Raw genomic sequence first — 16544 nt, 5'->3', positions numbered from 1 at the left:
ATTGACTCCCAATAGCGATGCAATCTGGGACACCACCAAAGCGTGTGAATGACATCTCCGTGATCCCTCTTCCATGCAGCTAATTTTTTAAAAAGGGTATTTTTTTTGCTTTTTGGGACAGTTTCATTATCATCAAAATCATATTCATTACCATTTACCAACCACTAAAAGCCAATTTTTTCCTGAAACCTAAGTAGTTGTGATGTTATACAGTTTTGCTAACATATACCTTTATCATGCTGGGGTTAAATTGTCCCTTTACTATTTTGTATGCTGATCAATCATCTAAGAGAATTCAAGTAATTGACGTACTAGAAGCCAAAGGCATAAACAAATGCCATCGGCGCTTGGGGACAGGCAAGCAACCATGCTCTCTAATGGCTGTTGACTCAACCAGTCCAAACAACAAAAGTAGATTTGAGGCACTGGACTCCATCAATCAGGTGCCAACGGTTGGACTTGATGACCTTACCGCGATAGCTCTACCAGGAAGTGGGGGGCACCCAAGGGCCACTGGCCACTAAATTTAGAAATCAAAATAAATTTGACAAGTGAGCATCACAAAGTCATCTTCAGAATCCATAACCAAACTTTCAATAAAAATTATTGAAAAGACATAACCATTTACTACCGACGCTCAGGGGCTGGCAAACAACCATGCTTTCTCTTGGCTGTTTACTCAATCAGTCCAAATAAAAGTAGATGTGAGGTGTCAACCAGGTGGTATTGGCTGGACTTGATGACTTAACTGTGACAGCTCTACCACAATGCAGGGGGTCTCCAAGGGACCAAGGTCTCCCAAATTGAGAAGTCCGAGTGAAATTGACTATGAGCCCTTGTATACACGGTCGGAGATTCCGACGGAATGTGTCCTATCGGACCGTTTTGTCGGATAATCCGACTGTGTGTGGTCTCCATCGGACTGTTTCCGTCTGAATATCTGACGGACCAAGTTTTCCAACTTGTCTATAAAATTTTCCGACAACATGCTCCGATCGGACATACTCTGATCATGTGTAGCCTACTCCGACGGACAAAGTGCCACGCATGCTCAGATCAAATTCCTAGACCAAAGCTATTGGCTACTAGCCTGAACGTAGTCCCGTCGTAATGAAATAACGTCATCACGTTATGTACAATCGGATTTCCCGACAACTTTGTCCGACCGTGTGTATGCAACAGTTTCGGACAAAATCCTTCGGACAAAATCCAACGGATTTGGTTGTCAGAATGTCTGACCGTGTGTACAAGGTCTAAGAGTTCCAGACAGTCCTCTTACAAGTCCGTAATCATTTAACCACTGCCGCTTGCCATGCTCTCTTGTGACTGTTGACTCAACCAGCCAAAACAAAAGTAGATGTGAAGGCTGGGCTCATCCATCAATTAATTGGTATTGGTTGGACTTTTTTGCTTAACCTTGACAGCTCTACTACAATGCAGGGGGCCCCCAAGGGGACAATGGCCTCCCAAATTGAGAAATCCAAGTAATATTGAAAAAAGAACATCAGGCAGATGTCTGTTAAGCAACCATGCTCTTTCTTAGTTGTCGACTTCCTAGTTTTCAAGTGAAATCGACAAAAGAAGCGCCAGACAGTCTTTTTAAGAGTCCATAATCATTTAATAGTGATAACATTATGACAACAGAAAGAAAAAAGGTATCCGACACACATTTCGGGGGCTAACATTAGTGGTCGCAATACACATGTGCTGGAAAAACTCATGCAGCTGCACGAGCATCAAGAATGTTCCTTCCCTGACAATGATGAAGGGGGTTGTTGGCCCCCAAAATGCATCAACCACCTTTTATCCCCCTTTTGTCATATTTTTATCAACATTAAATGGTTTTGGACTCTTATGACGACTGTCTGGCACACTAATTGTCAGTTTCCCTTGGATTACTCAATTTGGGGGGGCAACTGCCCCAGTCTTGGTTGGTTTGTTGCATACGATAGAAGGTATTTTCCCAGGACTCACATGTTTTTCTCCTCTAGGTAACGTCTCTCTGCCTTGTGACCAATCAAAGCTCATTCCCTTGAAGGTGAAGGTATTCATGGGGGAAGACAAAAATAATTCGTGGGTTAGCCTGGAGCTGAATTCAACATTTTTGGAGATAAACACTACAAAGCCATTCCTGAGCCTGCCAGCAGACCTGTCCAGGAACGGCTCCCAGACATATTCCTGTTATGCCTATAACAGTTTTCATCTGAAAAGAGACACAGGTAACCATTTCTCTTATTCTATATGCCAGGTGTAATTCTCAGTATCTATTCTTATTGTAAATGCATGGACTCTGCACAGTATTACTTCTCTTGTCCTGTATACTGGGTGTAATTCTCAGTATCTGTTCTTTTTCTGTATGTATGGACTCTGCCCAGTATTACTTCTCTTGTCCTGTATGCTGGGTGTAATTCTCAGTATCTGTTCTATTCTATATGTATGGACTCTGCACAGTACCACTTCTCTTGTCCTATATGCTGGGTGTATTTCTCAGTATCTGTTCTTTTTCTGTAATGATGGACTCTACACAGTACTACTTCTCTTGTCCTGTATGCTGGGTGTAATTCTCAGTATCCGTTCTTATTCTTTATGTATGGACTCTGCACAGTACTACTTCTCTTGTCCTGTATGCTGGGTGTAATTCTCAGTATCCGTTCTTATTCTTTATGTATGGTCTCTGCACAGTACTACTTCTCTTGTCCTGTATACTGGGTGTAATTCTCAGTATCAGTTTTTTTCTGTATGTATGGACACTGAACAGTACTACTTCTCTTGTCCTGTGTGCTGGGTGTAATTCTCAGTATCCATTCTTATTCTATATGTATGGACTCTGCGCAGTATTACTTCTCTTGTCCTGTATACTGGGTGTAATTCTCAGTATCAGTTTTTTTCTGTATGTATGGACACTGCACTGTACTATTTCTCTTGTCCTGTATGCTGGGTGTAATTCTAAGTATATATTCTTATTCTGTATGTATGGACTGTGCACAGTACCACTTCTCTTGTCCTGTATGCCGGGTGTAATTCTCAATACTTGTCTGAATGCAAAGTGTATGGTACCACCTCTGTCCTGTGTAAGCTCCAAGTCATAACCAAGAGCTTACACGTGGCTTTGTCATTGTGCTTCCAGCGGTCACTGGAGGCATTAAAGAGAACCTGTTGCCTCCCCCTACAGGGGTTAAAGTCCTGTATTACAACCATATCCCATTAATAGCAGAGTTGGGAATGTGTAGGATCTACAAGGACAAAAAATATAAAGCTGTGAAAAGAAATTCATTTCAAAACAGCTTTTTAGCAACCTCTTTGATTCCTCTTTCTTGTAATTTTTTTTTCGCAGTCAACCTTTTGCAAGCTTCTTATTTTACGTGCAAAGAAAAAAGAAGAACTGCGCTAACCTCAAAATCCCAAAGTGAATGAGATGTATGTATATGCTAAATAAAATAATAAAAAACTACAAATATAATGCCTCTAGAGCCACCTCAAAGAATGGTGCATTCAATTATATAATAATAAATGTACAAAATTAGATATACATAAATGTACAAAATTAGCATAAAGTGAAACACAATTACGTGTCATTATGTGATAAATAAAACATATAAAAGATAAACCATGAAAAACAGCCCAAAAGCAAAAATGTAAATATATACCCCATAGGGAAAAACATAGGCTCCAGATAGTGTAAAACCAATGACTTTAATTCACAAACAATGGACATATACACTTACATGAAAGAATTTAAAAGCAGGCTCAAACAGAAGCGTGCACCGGCCGGACACACGCCACAGAAAAACCAACCCGTCCTTCCTGGTATGTAACAAACGAACACGACTGGGGTGACGTCGACACGTCCACACCGCCCTACGCGTTTCGTAATAACTTACGCCGTCCATAATAACGACGTAAGTTATTACGAAACGCGTAGGGTGGTGCGGACGTGTCGCCGTCACCCCAGTCGTGTTCGTTCGTTACATACCAGGAAGGACGGGTTGGTTTTTCTGTGGCGTGTGTCCGGCCGGCGCACGCTTCTGTTTGAGCCTACTTTTAAATTCTTTCATGTAAGTGTATATGTCCATTGTTTGTGAATTAAAGTCATTGGTTTTACACTATCTGGAGCCTATGTTTTTCCCTATGTGATACTACGTTGAGTTGGGAGTGATATATGGAGTACAGCTATAGTCCCACTGTGTGAAAGATCTGGGATCGCTTAAAGGGGAACAGCTACCTGGACATCCATTTGATTATATTTTGCTTGTGGTGACCCTCTGTAACGGGGGGGTCGCTTGGAGCCGATAAGGAGCCAATTCATTTGTCTGGTGACGGGAAAGAGCACATTACACTTCTGGAGAGGAAATTTAATTTGTATGCTTCAAATTCAGTCATTCACATGAAGATTTTCTCACTGGTGTTTTGTTTAATCATATGGACACTTTGCATTAATAATTTGTCATATAATTATATGGATGTTATATAGAGTTGATAATTTTTAGTACAATTTTTTGTCCTTTATCTCATGCACTTCTTAAGTTTTGGGGTGTGTTTATTTTTAGGGGTATATATTTAAATTTTTGCTTTTGGGCTGTTTTTCATGGTTTATCTTTTGAATGTTTTATTTATCACATTAACGCGGAGGTCCACCCTAAAGTGGACCTCCGCTCATCGGAACCCTCCCCCCTCCGGCGCCACAATTGGCACCTTTCAGGGGGGAGGGGGGGTGCAGATACCTGTACAGCACAGGTATTCTGCACCCACTTCCAGGATAGCTCTCTGCGGAAAGGGGCGTAGATTACGCCCCTTTCCGCAAGTGCCCGCCCCTTTCCGCAAGTGCCCCGCTGCCTGCTGGGAAACACACAGATCCCAGAGGCAGTGAGGACCATCCTTATTGCGCAGCGCGATTCGCGCATGTGCAGTAGGGAACCGGGAAATGAAGCCGAAAGGCTCCATTTCCTGATTCCCATACCCAAGATGGCGGCGGCAGCACCTTACAGACGATCTAGAGATCGGCTTCGGGTGCCGACATCGCGGGCGCGCTGGACAGGTAAGTGTCTCTATTTTAAAAGTCAGCAGCTGCAGTATTTGTAGCTGTTGGCTTTTAAAAAAAAAAAAAACGCGGAGTCCCGGCGGACTCCCGCTTTAATGACACATAATTGTGTTTCACTTTATGCTAATTTTGTACATTTATGTATATCTAATTTTGTACATTTATGTATGTATAATTGAATGCACCATTCTTTGAGGTGGCTCTAGAGGCATTATATTTGTAGTTTTTTATTCTTTTATTTAGCATATACATACATCTCATTCACTTTGGGATTTTGAGGTTAGCGCAGTTCTTCTTTTTTCTTTTTGCTTACCGTATATACTCGAGTATAAGCCGAGATTTTCAGCCTCTTTTTTGAGGCTGAAAGTGCCCCCCTCGGCTTATACTCGAGTCATCGCTGTCTGCCCGCTCGATCAGCGTGTCGAGCAGACAGACAGTGGCCATTCTATAGTTCAAAAGCCGCGCCTCCGGCTCCGCCTTCGCCTGTGATAGGCGGAACACTGAATTTCCCAGCAGCCTGTGTTCCGCCTATCACGGACTTCGTATCATCCTCGTACTACGGACGAGGATGATACGATGTACGTGATAGGCGGAACACAGGCTGCTGGGAAATTCAGTGTTCCGCCTATCACAGGCGAAGGCGGCGGCACAGCTTTTGAATTTTACAATGGCCGCCGAGGCGCCGACGAACGAAGAGGGCACGGGACGGAGGCAAGGCAAGGCACGGCACGGGACGGGACGGGACGGGACGGAGGCAAGGCACGGCGGCGAGGCACGGAGGCAAGGAGGCTCGGCACGGGACGGAGGCTCGGGACAAAGGCTCGGGACACAGGTAGGCTGGACACACACACACACACACACACACACACACACACACGGATGGATACACACACACACAGGGATGGATGGATACACACACACACAGGGATGGATGGATGGAGACACACACACACAGGGATGGATGGATGGATGGAGACACACACACACAGGGATGGATGGATGGATGGATGGAGACACACACACACAGGGATGGATGGATGGATGGACACACACACAGGGATGGATGGACGGACACACAGGGATGGACGGACACACAGGGATGGACGGACACACAGGGATGGACGGACACACACACAGGGATGGACAGGCATGTCTTACCCTCGGCTTATACACGAGTCAATAAGTTTGCCAGTTTTTTTGGGGGTAAATTGGGGGCCTCGGCTTATATTCGGGTCGGCCTATACTCGAGTATATACGGTATTTGTGTATTTTTGGTATACATCAGAATTGCAGCTTCCGACCAGTGTTGTTTTTATTCCATAGCGCAGTTTTTTTCCCCCTTCTTTCCTGTCTTATTTTACGTGACCTCCACCATCTTCTCCTTTTTTATATATATTTTTTTTTAGAAACGTCGTTCTATTACTTTCATTTTGCAAAACACCCTTTTTTTCTATTTAAAGATTCCCTTTGTGACAGGCTGTTCCTGTAGATTTAGTTGTGTCCCCTCCCACAAAAACAAGCTTAGTCCTTCTTGAGCTCCTTTCTTGTCAGACACATAACTGTAGACACTTGGGGTGTGACAATGTAAGAAACGCAACACACCTCAGCTATTCGTTTCCAAGAAATCTTTTATCAGTAGAAAAACATGGAGACCAGTAAGGAGTCCAGGCTTTTCTTACAGCCCTTTGTTTAGAAAGTCCAGGAGTTTAACCGCTTCAGCCCCGGAAGATTTTACCCCCTTTCTGACCAGAGCACTTTTTTGCGTTTCGGGCACTGCGTCATTTTAACTGACGTTGCACCCCAACAAAATTGACGTCCTTTTTTTCCCACGAATAGAGCTTCCTTTTGGTGGTATTCGATCACCTCTGCAGTTATTTTTTGCGCTATAAACAAAAAAAGAGTGGCAATTTCGAAAAAAAACGCAATATTTTTTACTTTTTGCTATAATAAATATCCCCCAAAAATATATTAAACATTTTTTATTTTTTTCCTCAGTTTAGGCTGATATGTATTCTTCTACATATTTTTGGTAAAAAAAAATCACAATAGCAATATTTTTTACTATTTGCTATAAGAAATATCTCCCAAAAATATATTTAAAAAAATGTTTTTCCTCAGTTTGGGCCGATATGTATTCTTCTACATATTTTTGGCAAAAAAAAAAAAAATCGCAATAGCCATATATTGATTGGTTTGCACAAAAGTTATAGCGTCTACAAAATAGGGGATAGTTTTATGGCATTTTTCTTTTTTTTTTTTTTTTAATTAGTAATGGTGGCGATCTGCAATTTGTATCAGGACTGCGACATTATGGCGGACACATCGAACACTTTTGACATGATTTGGGTACCATTGTCATTTATACAGCGATCAGTGCTATAAAAATGCACTGATTACTGTGTAAATGACACTGGCAGGGAAGGGGTTAACCACTAGGGGGCGATGAAGGGGTTAAGTGTGTCCTAGGGAGTGATTACAACTGTGGGGGGGATGGGCTTCCACTCTCATGACAGTGATCACTGCTCTCGATGATCTTTGTCATGACACAAGCCAGAACAGGGAAATACTTTGTTTACATAGGCACTTGCCCATTCTGAGGCTCCGTGACACTATCGCTGGGAGAACGGAAAACATCGAGTCCGCTGGTCCCGCGGGCACGGTCACGCTGTAGGCGGTGGCCACGCCCCTGCTATACCCGCCTCTTAAAGGGGATGTTCAGGTACGCCCATTTTCCCACCGCTGCCATTGTGCCGACGTATATCGGCGTGCAGCGGTCGGCAAGTGGTTAAAGTGATTCTAAAGGAAAGATTTTTAATAAAATAATAATAATAAACATATTATATTTACCTGTTCTGTACAATGGTTTGGCACAGAGCAGCCCCGATCCTCTTTTTTTCTGTGGTCCCCCGCTCCTGGCTCCTCCTCCCTGCTGAGTGCCCCCAATAGCAAACCTCTTGCTCTTTTATGTAAATTATATATTTTAATAAGTTTGCCTGTCTACATTCAGCTGCTCTGTTGAAAAAAAAAAGCCTTCCTCTTTTCATGTTAATGTTTCTGTCAGACAGTTTGAAGGCAAACAGTTTCTGCTATGCTGCTGTTTCTATTTTTATTTGACATCTCAGTATGGATATCACACCACTTTCTCAAACTCAATCTTTCTAAAACTGAGCTTGTAATATTTCCTCCTTCACGGTCCCCCCCCCCATGACGTTACCATTAAGATCAAGAGCACAACCATTGGTACCTCCACACATGCCAGGGTCCTGGGTGTAATTTTTGACTCTGACCTCTCCTTCACCCCCCACATCCAATCACTGTCCTGCCGCTTTAACCTCCGCAACATCTCCAGAATTCAACCTTTCCTGACTAATGACACCACAAAGCAACTTATTCACTCCTCGATTATTTCCCGCCTTGACAACTACAACTCTCTCCTTAATGGCCGACCCTTACGCCGGCTATCCCCCTTCAGTCCATTATGAATGCTGCTGCTAGACTAATACACCTCACTAATCGTTCCGTGACTGCTGCCCCTCTCTGCCAATCCCTTCACTGGCTCCCCCTCCCCCACCATATAAAATTCAAAATGCTAACCATAACATACAAAGCCATCCACAACATCGCCCCCATCTACATCACCAACCTCATCTGCAGATATCGCCCAAATCGTTCCCTCCGCTCCTCCCAGGACCTCCTGCTCTCTAGCTCCCTTGTTACCTCCTCTCATGCTCGCCTTCAGGACTTCTCCAGAGCCTCTCCCATCCTCCGGAACTCCCTGCCCCGGTATATCCGATCAGCCCCTACCCTGTCCACCTTTAGGAGGTCCCTGAAAACTTACTTATTCAGGGAAGCCTATCCCACACCCACCTAACAACCCCATCAAGTCATTCCTCGCATCTATTACCTTTTGTACCACCACTCCCTTCCTTTAGAATGTAAGCTCTACGAGCCGGGCCCTCCTGTCCCTTCTGTATTGAACTGCACTGTAATTGTGCTGTCCCCCCTCTACATTGTAAAGCGCTGCGTAAACTGTTGCCGTTATATAAATCCTGAATAATAATAATAATATTTCAATCCATTGTCAGGGGTGCAATGCATATTAAATTTTTATTTGTGAAATAAAGATTGTTACACAATTTAAAAGTCTTATTAGAAATCCACTATGCTTTGCATGTATAAAATATCAGTTAAACTGTGTGTCCAGCCCAAACCTTATTTCTCCCTAGTTCCCCTCCTTACTTACCATTAGGGATGGGGGAACGGTTCGGCCCGGGCATAAGTTTGGGCCAAACTTTCGTTGTTCTATGCATTAAGGTGAAAAACCTTTTGTAGTGTAGCAACCCCCCAGAGCCCTCCTTTTATTTACCTGAACCCGATCTTTCCAGCGATGGGGACGAGCACAGCAGCTTCAGCTGCTGTCTCAGGTGCTCATTGGGTAGATTGATAGCAGCGGGAGCCATTGGCTCCTGCTGCTATCAATCAAATCCAGTGACAAGGGAGCCAGGGGCGGGGATGAGTCCTGCTGTCTGTGCCAATGGATGCAGCATCAGGACTCAGGAGCGTGCCCACACGAGTACCCCCATGGAAAGCGGCTCTCCGTGGGGAAATCAGGAACAGAAGGATCGGGGGCCACTCTGTGCAAAACCTTTCCACACAGGAGGCAACTATAACATGTTTATTTTTTATTTTTATTTTTAACTAACCTTTACAACCCCTTTAAGCTTGGCAATAAAACCTGGAAGCTGATTGGTTACTATGCACATCTGCACCGGATTCTGTGTGCACCAGTTTTAGTAAATCCCCCCCATTATGGGAACACCTGTGTGAATGCTTGATGTATTTACACAGCTAATTTTTTTTTTTTTAACCCCTTTGCACTGACTCCTTTAGGCGTTTGGCATCATGGGAGGCCGGGCAGGGCTTGTGACCATGTGACTGCCGTGATTGCCTGTCACTGCGGTCACATGATTGGAAAAATCCTGACCATAAGAAGCGTTCAGGAGCTTTTTGTGAGCTGCCGGTCACTGTCCTGGGTGTGTGCAGCCTGCGTTCTCTCGGCACAGCTCTTTAGGCGCTAATGCAAGAAAAATTGTACCCCCTCAGAGCCAAGGCCCGGCCACCGAGTGGTTGCATATTTGCGTGCGGTCGGCGCCTAGGGGTTAATGTGTACTTCCTATGATTGGCAGCTCCATCTAGTGGCCAAAATGCCATATTTCTCTGGTTGCGGTATTTTAGGAAAATACTGCATTATGGCCACTAGATGGAGATGATGATTAGAGGAAATACACATATCAGACTTTTTATGGGGATTATCGGGGCTGAGACATTCGGATGGCAATTTTTTTTTTTTTTTAGGGAGACACCAAAGTGTAAAGGGGGGTTAAGAATCCCACCAGTCTTCACATCACCTGATTAATTGTAACAGTGCTTGAAAAATTTAGTGAAGCTCACCTAGATCTCTGTGCATTGCACCACCCAGGACTGACACACAGCAGCCATATTTACAGAGAGGTCATTAGATGTGATACCGGATAGTCCTTGTGTCAAGTTAGCAGCTTCACACACTTTCACATCCCCAAATGTGACTATTTTCTCTATTTCTCGATTCAGCAAGCAAGAAGTCATAATGCTGCAGACAGCACATTTTGCAGAGGCATGACTGATCACAGTCATGATATTGGATGCTGGATGGCCAAAATGCCATGGCAGACGTCAGAGGGTTGCTTAATGCTGAGCTTCTCTGGAAAATGTACATTATGCTGACCCTCTTGGCTTCAATACTGTCTGAGTCACTGTCCCATGACACCGTCCCTGACAAAAAGAACTGACATTTTCCAAAAACTTGCACTACAAAATCCATTCAACTATCCAACCAAAGGTGTAGTCTGTTTTTGCCTGTGTTTCTTTTTTGATTTTCTATTGCTGCAGCCCTATGCCAAACAGCCCTGTGCGGGCAGCAGGCTGGAGAGCCGGACCTCTGTGCTCTGTCATCTAATGCCCTGTACACACGCTCGGACATTCCGACGACAAAATCCGTCAGAGTTTTTCCGACGGATTTTGGCTCAAACTTGTCTTGCATACACACCGTCGCACGGTCGAAAATCCGATCGTTCTGAACGTGGTGATGTAGAACACGTACAACGGGACTATAAAGAGGGAAGTAGCCAATAGCTTTCGTCTCGTAATTTATTCTGAGCATGCGTGACACTATGTCTGTCGGAATTGTCTACACACATTCGGAATTTAACCCCCCTGGCGGTATTCCCGAGTCTGGCTCGGGGTGGAATTTCAGTACCACTAGCGGTAACCCCAAGCCAGACTCGGGATCGCATTGCAGGATACAGGGAGAGTTACTTACCTTGTCCCCTGGATCCTGCGATGTCCTCCCCGCTGTGTGTGCGAGCCGTCCTCCGCTCGATTCACACAGTGCCCGAGTGCCGCTGAACTCCGTTCCCTGTGACGTTACGACGCACGGGAGCGGAGATCGGCGCCAAATTCAAAAAACTAAAAACACACAATACACATACAGTGTACTGTAATCTTACAGATTACAGTACTGTATAAAAAAATGATACAACCCCTTTGTCCCTAGTGGTCTGTGCAATGCCCTGCATGTAGTTTTATATTATAAATACTGTTTTTTCTGCCTGGAATTTGGAGATTGTCCATAGCAACCAAAAAGTGTCCCTTTATGTCAAAAGTGGTTATAGACCAGCTAGAAAACAGCGATAATAAATGATAATCACTTGCAGAATTGAGCGATAGTGATTTCTGGGGAAATTCGTCATCAAACACTAAATTTAATGACAGCGACAATTCTGCAACTCAGCACATTTCAGTGTTTTTGATTTGATTACATTATTGAATATTTTTTATTATTATTATATTATTATTTGTTATAATTATTTATAGTTATTTATTATATTATAATTTATGATTTTGTGTTTCAAACTACTATCATACCCAGGATGAGTTATTCCTAAGAATTGCAAGCCTACAATATAAAACGCTAAATTTCCATGTAAAATAATGGTACCGCTTTCAGGACCTAAAATCAGAAATAATCGTACCGCCAGGGAGGTTAAACAATCGTATTTTGTTGTCGGAAAATTTTAGATCCTGCTCTCAAACTTTGTGTGTCGGAAATTCAGACGGAAAAAGTCTGATGGAGCCCACACGCAATCGGATTTTCCCGACAACAAGATCCGATCGCACATTTTCCGTCGCAATGTCTGACCGTGTGTACAGGGCATTGAACTGCGGCAGTCCAACACGCCCCTTGCACAGTGATCCAATCAACAACGCTGCTCAGGAAGCGTGAGCATTGCTGATTGGAGCATAGCAGTTGTGACTGGGCAGGGGGGCGTGTCAAACCACTGGAGACTAAAACCGTTGCTGTCCCACACAGAGCAGTGGTCTGGATCTCCAGTGTGCTGGTGGTATGGTTAGGTTTGACATGGGACAGGCAGACCTAACAAATATAAAAAAATAAAAATAAAAAAGGCATTGCGGCATGTTTTATTTGCAAAAAAATACAAAGGTTTTAAAGGCTGCGTGCCCTAAAGCTCAGCAATGACCAATTCTCATGCTCCCTCCTGATTGAGGAGCTCAGACTCAGTAGGAGGTTTGTTGAACCTAGACATGGGCAGAACGAAAAAAAGTGTTTAGCTTCGGATCGATTCGTTACTAATTTTGTTTTATTGCATTCATAATGAAATTAGTTTCCTTTTAATTTAGTTTGTTTTTGACCGGATTCAAATTTTTCCAATGGATTCAAAAGAGTTATATTCTTTCTATTATGTTTTATTTTTTTTCTATTGTATTCTGTTCTATTCTTTTACTTTGTATTCTATTATTTTCTACTCCTTTTTTCTATTTTCTATTATTTTATTATTTTATTTTCTATTCCATTCTGTTCTGTTTTACTCTATTCATTTCTATTCTATTCTACTCTATTCTGTTTTATTCTATTCTTTTTGAATTACTATAGAATTGCTATATTCTTTCTATTTGATTTAATTATATTTAAATCTATTCTATTTTTATTATTCTATTGTCTTTTGAATAGTCAGCAATATGTTTATATTTCAAATTTGTTTTCAGATTTGATTTAGTTTTTGAATTGGATTCAAATTTCCTACAAAAGTTATTTCCATTATTTCAGATTTGTTTAAATTTTATTATATTTAAATCTATTCTATCTTTTTTATTCTATTGTCTTTCGAATAATCAGCAATATTTTTATATTTCAAATTTGTTTTCAGATTTGATTTAGTTTTTGAATTGGATTCAAATTTCCTACAAAAGTTATTTCCATTATTTCAGATTTGTTTAAATTCGTTACTATTGTAATTGGGAAATTTGGATGCATCCAACTCTCTGAATAACAAAAATTTCATCCGAATTTCGATTTGGAACCAAACGAATCGCACATGTCTAGTCAAACCTTTGCAGATAGACCACTGCTTCCACACAGAGAGCAATGGTCCTTTCCGTGCAGCATGCTGGCAGGGGATAGGCTTTTCTACTCAGGTTGTGGCTGCTTTCAAAAGGAAACAAGCTGTTAGACATTTCACACCTTCTGGTTTGAGGCACGTGGAATTTAGCTGATTTAAAATGAAAGCTCTTTTTTCCCCTCATTTGCATGTTTGCTGTAGCAGACTTTGGGGTTAATTTACTAAAACTGGAGAGTGTAAAATCTGCTGCTGCTGGTCATCCAACTTCAGCTTGTTCAATTAAAGTGGTTGTATACTCGATTTTTTAACTTTTACCTACAGGAAAGCCTATAATAAGGCTTACCTGTAGGTAAAAAAAATATCTCCTAAACCTGTACGGTTAAGGAGATATTCCCCTCGGTATGCGCCGCTGACTGCAGCGGCGCATGCGCACAAGGGGGTTCTCGGCCTGAAAATCCGGCAGTGGGCGGCGGCCGGAATGAAATCTCCCGCGCGCATGTGCGTGAGTGACAATATCGCGGCTCCGGCTACTCACAGCGCCGGAGCCGCGATACCCGGAAGAAACGCAGAGGGAGCATGTCAGCTCCCTTGGCGTGGATCAGGCCAGATGTCGGGGCCTCGTTCTAAGGTAAGTATTTCATAATGAGCTAGTATGCGGTGCATACTAGCTCATTATGCCTTTTGCTTTGCAGGTTTAAGCTTTGATCAAAAAACCTGGAAGCTGATTGGTTTCTATGCAGAGCTGCACCAGATTCTGCAAGCTCCAGTTTTAGTAAATCAACTCCAGCGTGTGCAAATTCATGAATCAACTTTAACCACTTCAGCCCTGGAAGAATTTACCCTCTTCAAAGCACTTTTTGCGATTTGGCGCTGCAACGTTTTAACTGACAGTTGCACGGTTGTGTGACATGGCTCCCAAACAAAATTGATGTCCTTTTTTCCCCACAAATAGATCTTTCTTTTGGTGGTATTTGATCATCTCTGCGGTTTTTATTTTTTGTGCTATAAACAAAAAGAGAGCGACAATTTTGAAAAAAAACAAAAACACTATTTTGTAATTTTTGCTATAATAAATATCCCCATTTTTTTTTTTAAAGCAATTTTTTTCTCAGTTTTGGCTAATACGTATTCTCATACATATTTTTGGTAAAAAAAAAATTGTAATAAGCGATTAAGCGTATATTGATTGGTTTGCGCAAAAGTTATAGCGTCTACAAAATAGGGGATAGATTTATGCCATTTTTAGTATTTTTAATTTTTTTACTAGTAATGGCAGCGATCTGCAATTTTTATCGTAAATTGTGACATTATGGCAGACACATCGGACAGTTTTGACACATTTTTGGGACCATTGGCGTTAGTACAGCGATCAGTGCTGTAAAAATGCATTGATTACTGTAAAAATGTCAATGGCAGGGAAGGGGTTAACACTAGGGCCCGATTAAGGGGTTAATGTGTTCCCTAATGTGTGTTCTAACTGAAAGGGGGAGGGGACTGTGCAGGTGAGATGACAGATCACTGTTTATACTCTGTATGAACAGACGATCTGTCTCTTCTCCCTCAGAGAACTAAATTATCTGTGTGTTTGTACAAACAGATCCTGGTTTTCCATACGCCCCAAGCGATCGCGGGAGCCCGCCGGTGATCGTGACCGCCGGGCACTCGCACGGGCTGGGGGGAGACAGGCCACAGGGCTAGTGGTCACAGGGCGAAGCGATGTTACATTATGTTGTTTCGCCCAGCCGAGCCATTCTGCACAACTGCGGCGGCTGGTCGACAAGTGGTTAATCATTTCAATACTGGGCACTTTTACCCTCTTTCTGCCCAGGCCAATTTTCAGCTTTCAGCGCTGTCGCACTTTGACTGACTCAGTCATTGTTATAATTTTTTTCCCACAATAATGAAACACCAATTTCCTTCTTTCCTCCATTTGTAGGATTTAGTGATGTGTCGACTTACCAAGGAAAAAATAATTACATCTACTGCGACCCCTCCGATGAATGGACTACCCTTGAGTGGTTTCAGCATGATCATCTCATAGCGAAGGTGATCAGAGGGGACCCCAGGATTAATATCCGAGCGGTGGTGACGGGGCCATTGTCCATCGCTATCATCTCCATTATCACACCAGATGCTAACCAGCAAGGAACAGTGGAGAAGACCACACGGCTGTCATGCGGATCTGCAACAGGTGAGATTAAAGTCATTGTAAACGATCACCTTGTAAAACGATCCATTTAGTTTAAGGCCGGGTTCACACCGCTGCGATGCGGGAACGCCGCGAATCCGCTGCGTTTTCCCGCATCGCATTACTCCCGCCGGCAGTTCACACTGCCCTATGCGGACGGCTGGGAGTGTCAATGATATGTTAATGACACCCCCAGATCCGTCCGCATATCGCAGTGCGATCTGCCGACTCGCACAGGAATCGGATCGCATGGTGTGAACCCCCCATGCGATCCGATTCTGTTGCGGACCAAAAAAAGGGTCCCGTGCGAGTTTGCTGCGGGAGCGATGCGAATTCAGCCATACTATCTGTATGGCTGAACTCGCATCGCTACGGAGATCCGACGTGATTTGCGGTGCGAATCACATCCGGATCTCCCCCCGCAGCAGTGTGAACCCAGCCTAAAATAGAAATGAAAGGCAAAAAAAATTTGTATTGATAAAAATAAAAAATAAAACATTATAAATAAAACATTATAAATACCTTTTTTTGCCCTTTTTGTGATCATATGCCCTCTGTATGGTGATCTATAGAAGACTAGAAAATGCATTTCCTGGAGAAAATGAGTGGGGATGCTGAATAGCTGAATTGTTAAAGCTAACTGGATGAATGGCTTAAATCCGTAAGAAAAAGTTGAAGTGAAAATAGTTGGAAAAGTAGGAATGGTTTTAAAATAAACATGAATTTCATTAAAAAAAAGTTTAACAACACCACTAATGTATGAAAGATGTGGAATATTTAAAGTTTTTTTTTTTAAAGCTTTTTGATCATCCTAATGAGTGTGGGGATTAAACGAAACAAGCTTTGGCTATACTTCTCCTTT

General features: G+C 42.8%; 1 protein-coding gene across 1 annotated transcript in view; it reads left to right on the top strand.

The window, feature by feature from the left end:
- CD19 (CD19 molecule) overlaps positions 1 to 16544 on the top strand; it is a 60787-nt gene that overhangs the window by 23809 nt on the left and 20434 nt on the right. The window contains exons 2-3 of the mRNA XM_077449615.1: positions 1992 to 2219; positions 15431 to 15685. Coding sequence (XP_077305741.1) covers positions 1992 to 2219; positions 15431 to 15685 — 483 coding nt within the window. The remainder of the gene's footprint in view (positions 1 to 1991; positions 2220 to 15430; positions 15686 to 16544) is intronic.

The sequence above is a fragment of the Lithobates pipiens genome, unplaced genomic scaffold (genome assembly GCF_037356315.1).
Source record: "Lithobates pipiens isolate NorthernLeopardFrog02 unplaced genomic scaffold, aLitPip1_a1.2 Scaffold_22, whole genome shotgun sequence".
NCBI lineage: Eukaryota > Metazoa > Chordata > Amphibia > Anura > Ranidae > Lithobates > Lithobates pipiens.
Note: the sequence above shows the minus strand (reverse complement) of the source record. Positions and strands in the feature narration are given on the sequence as shown.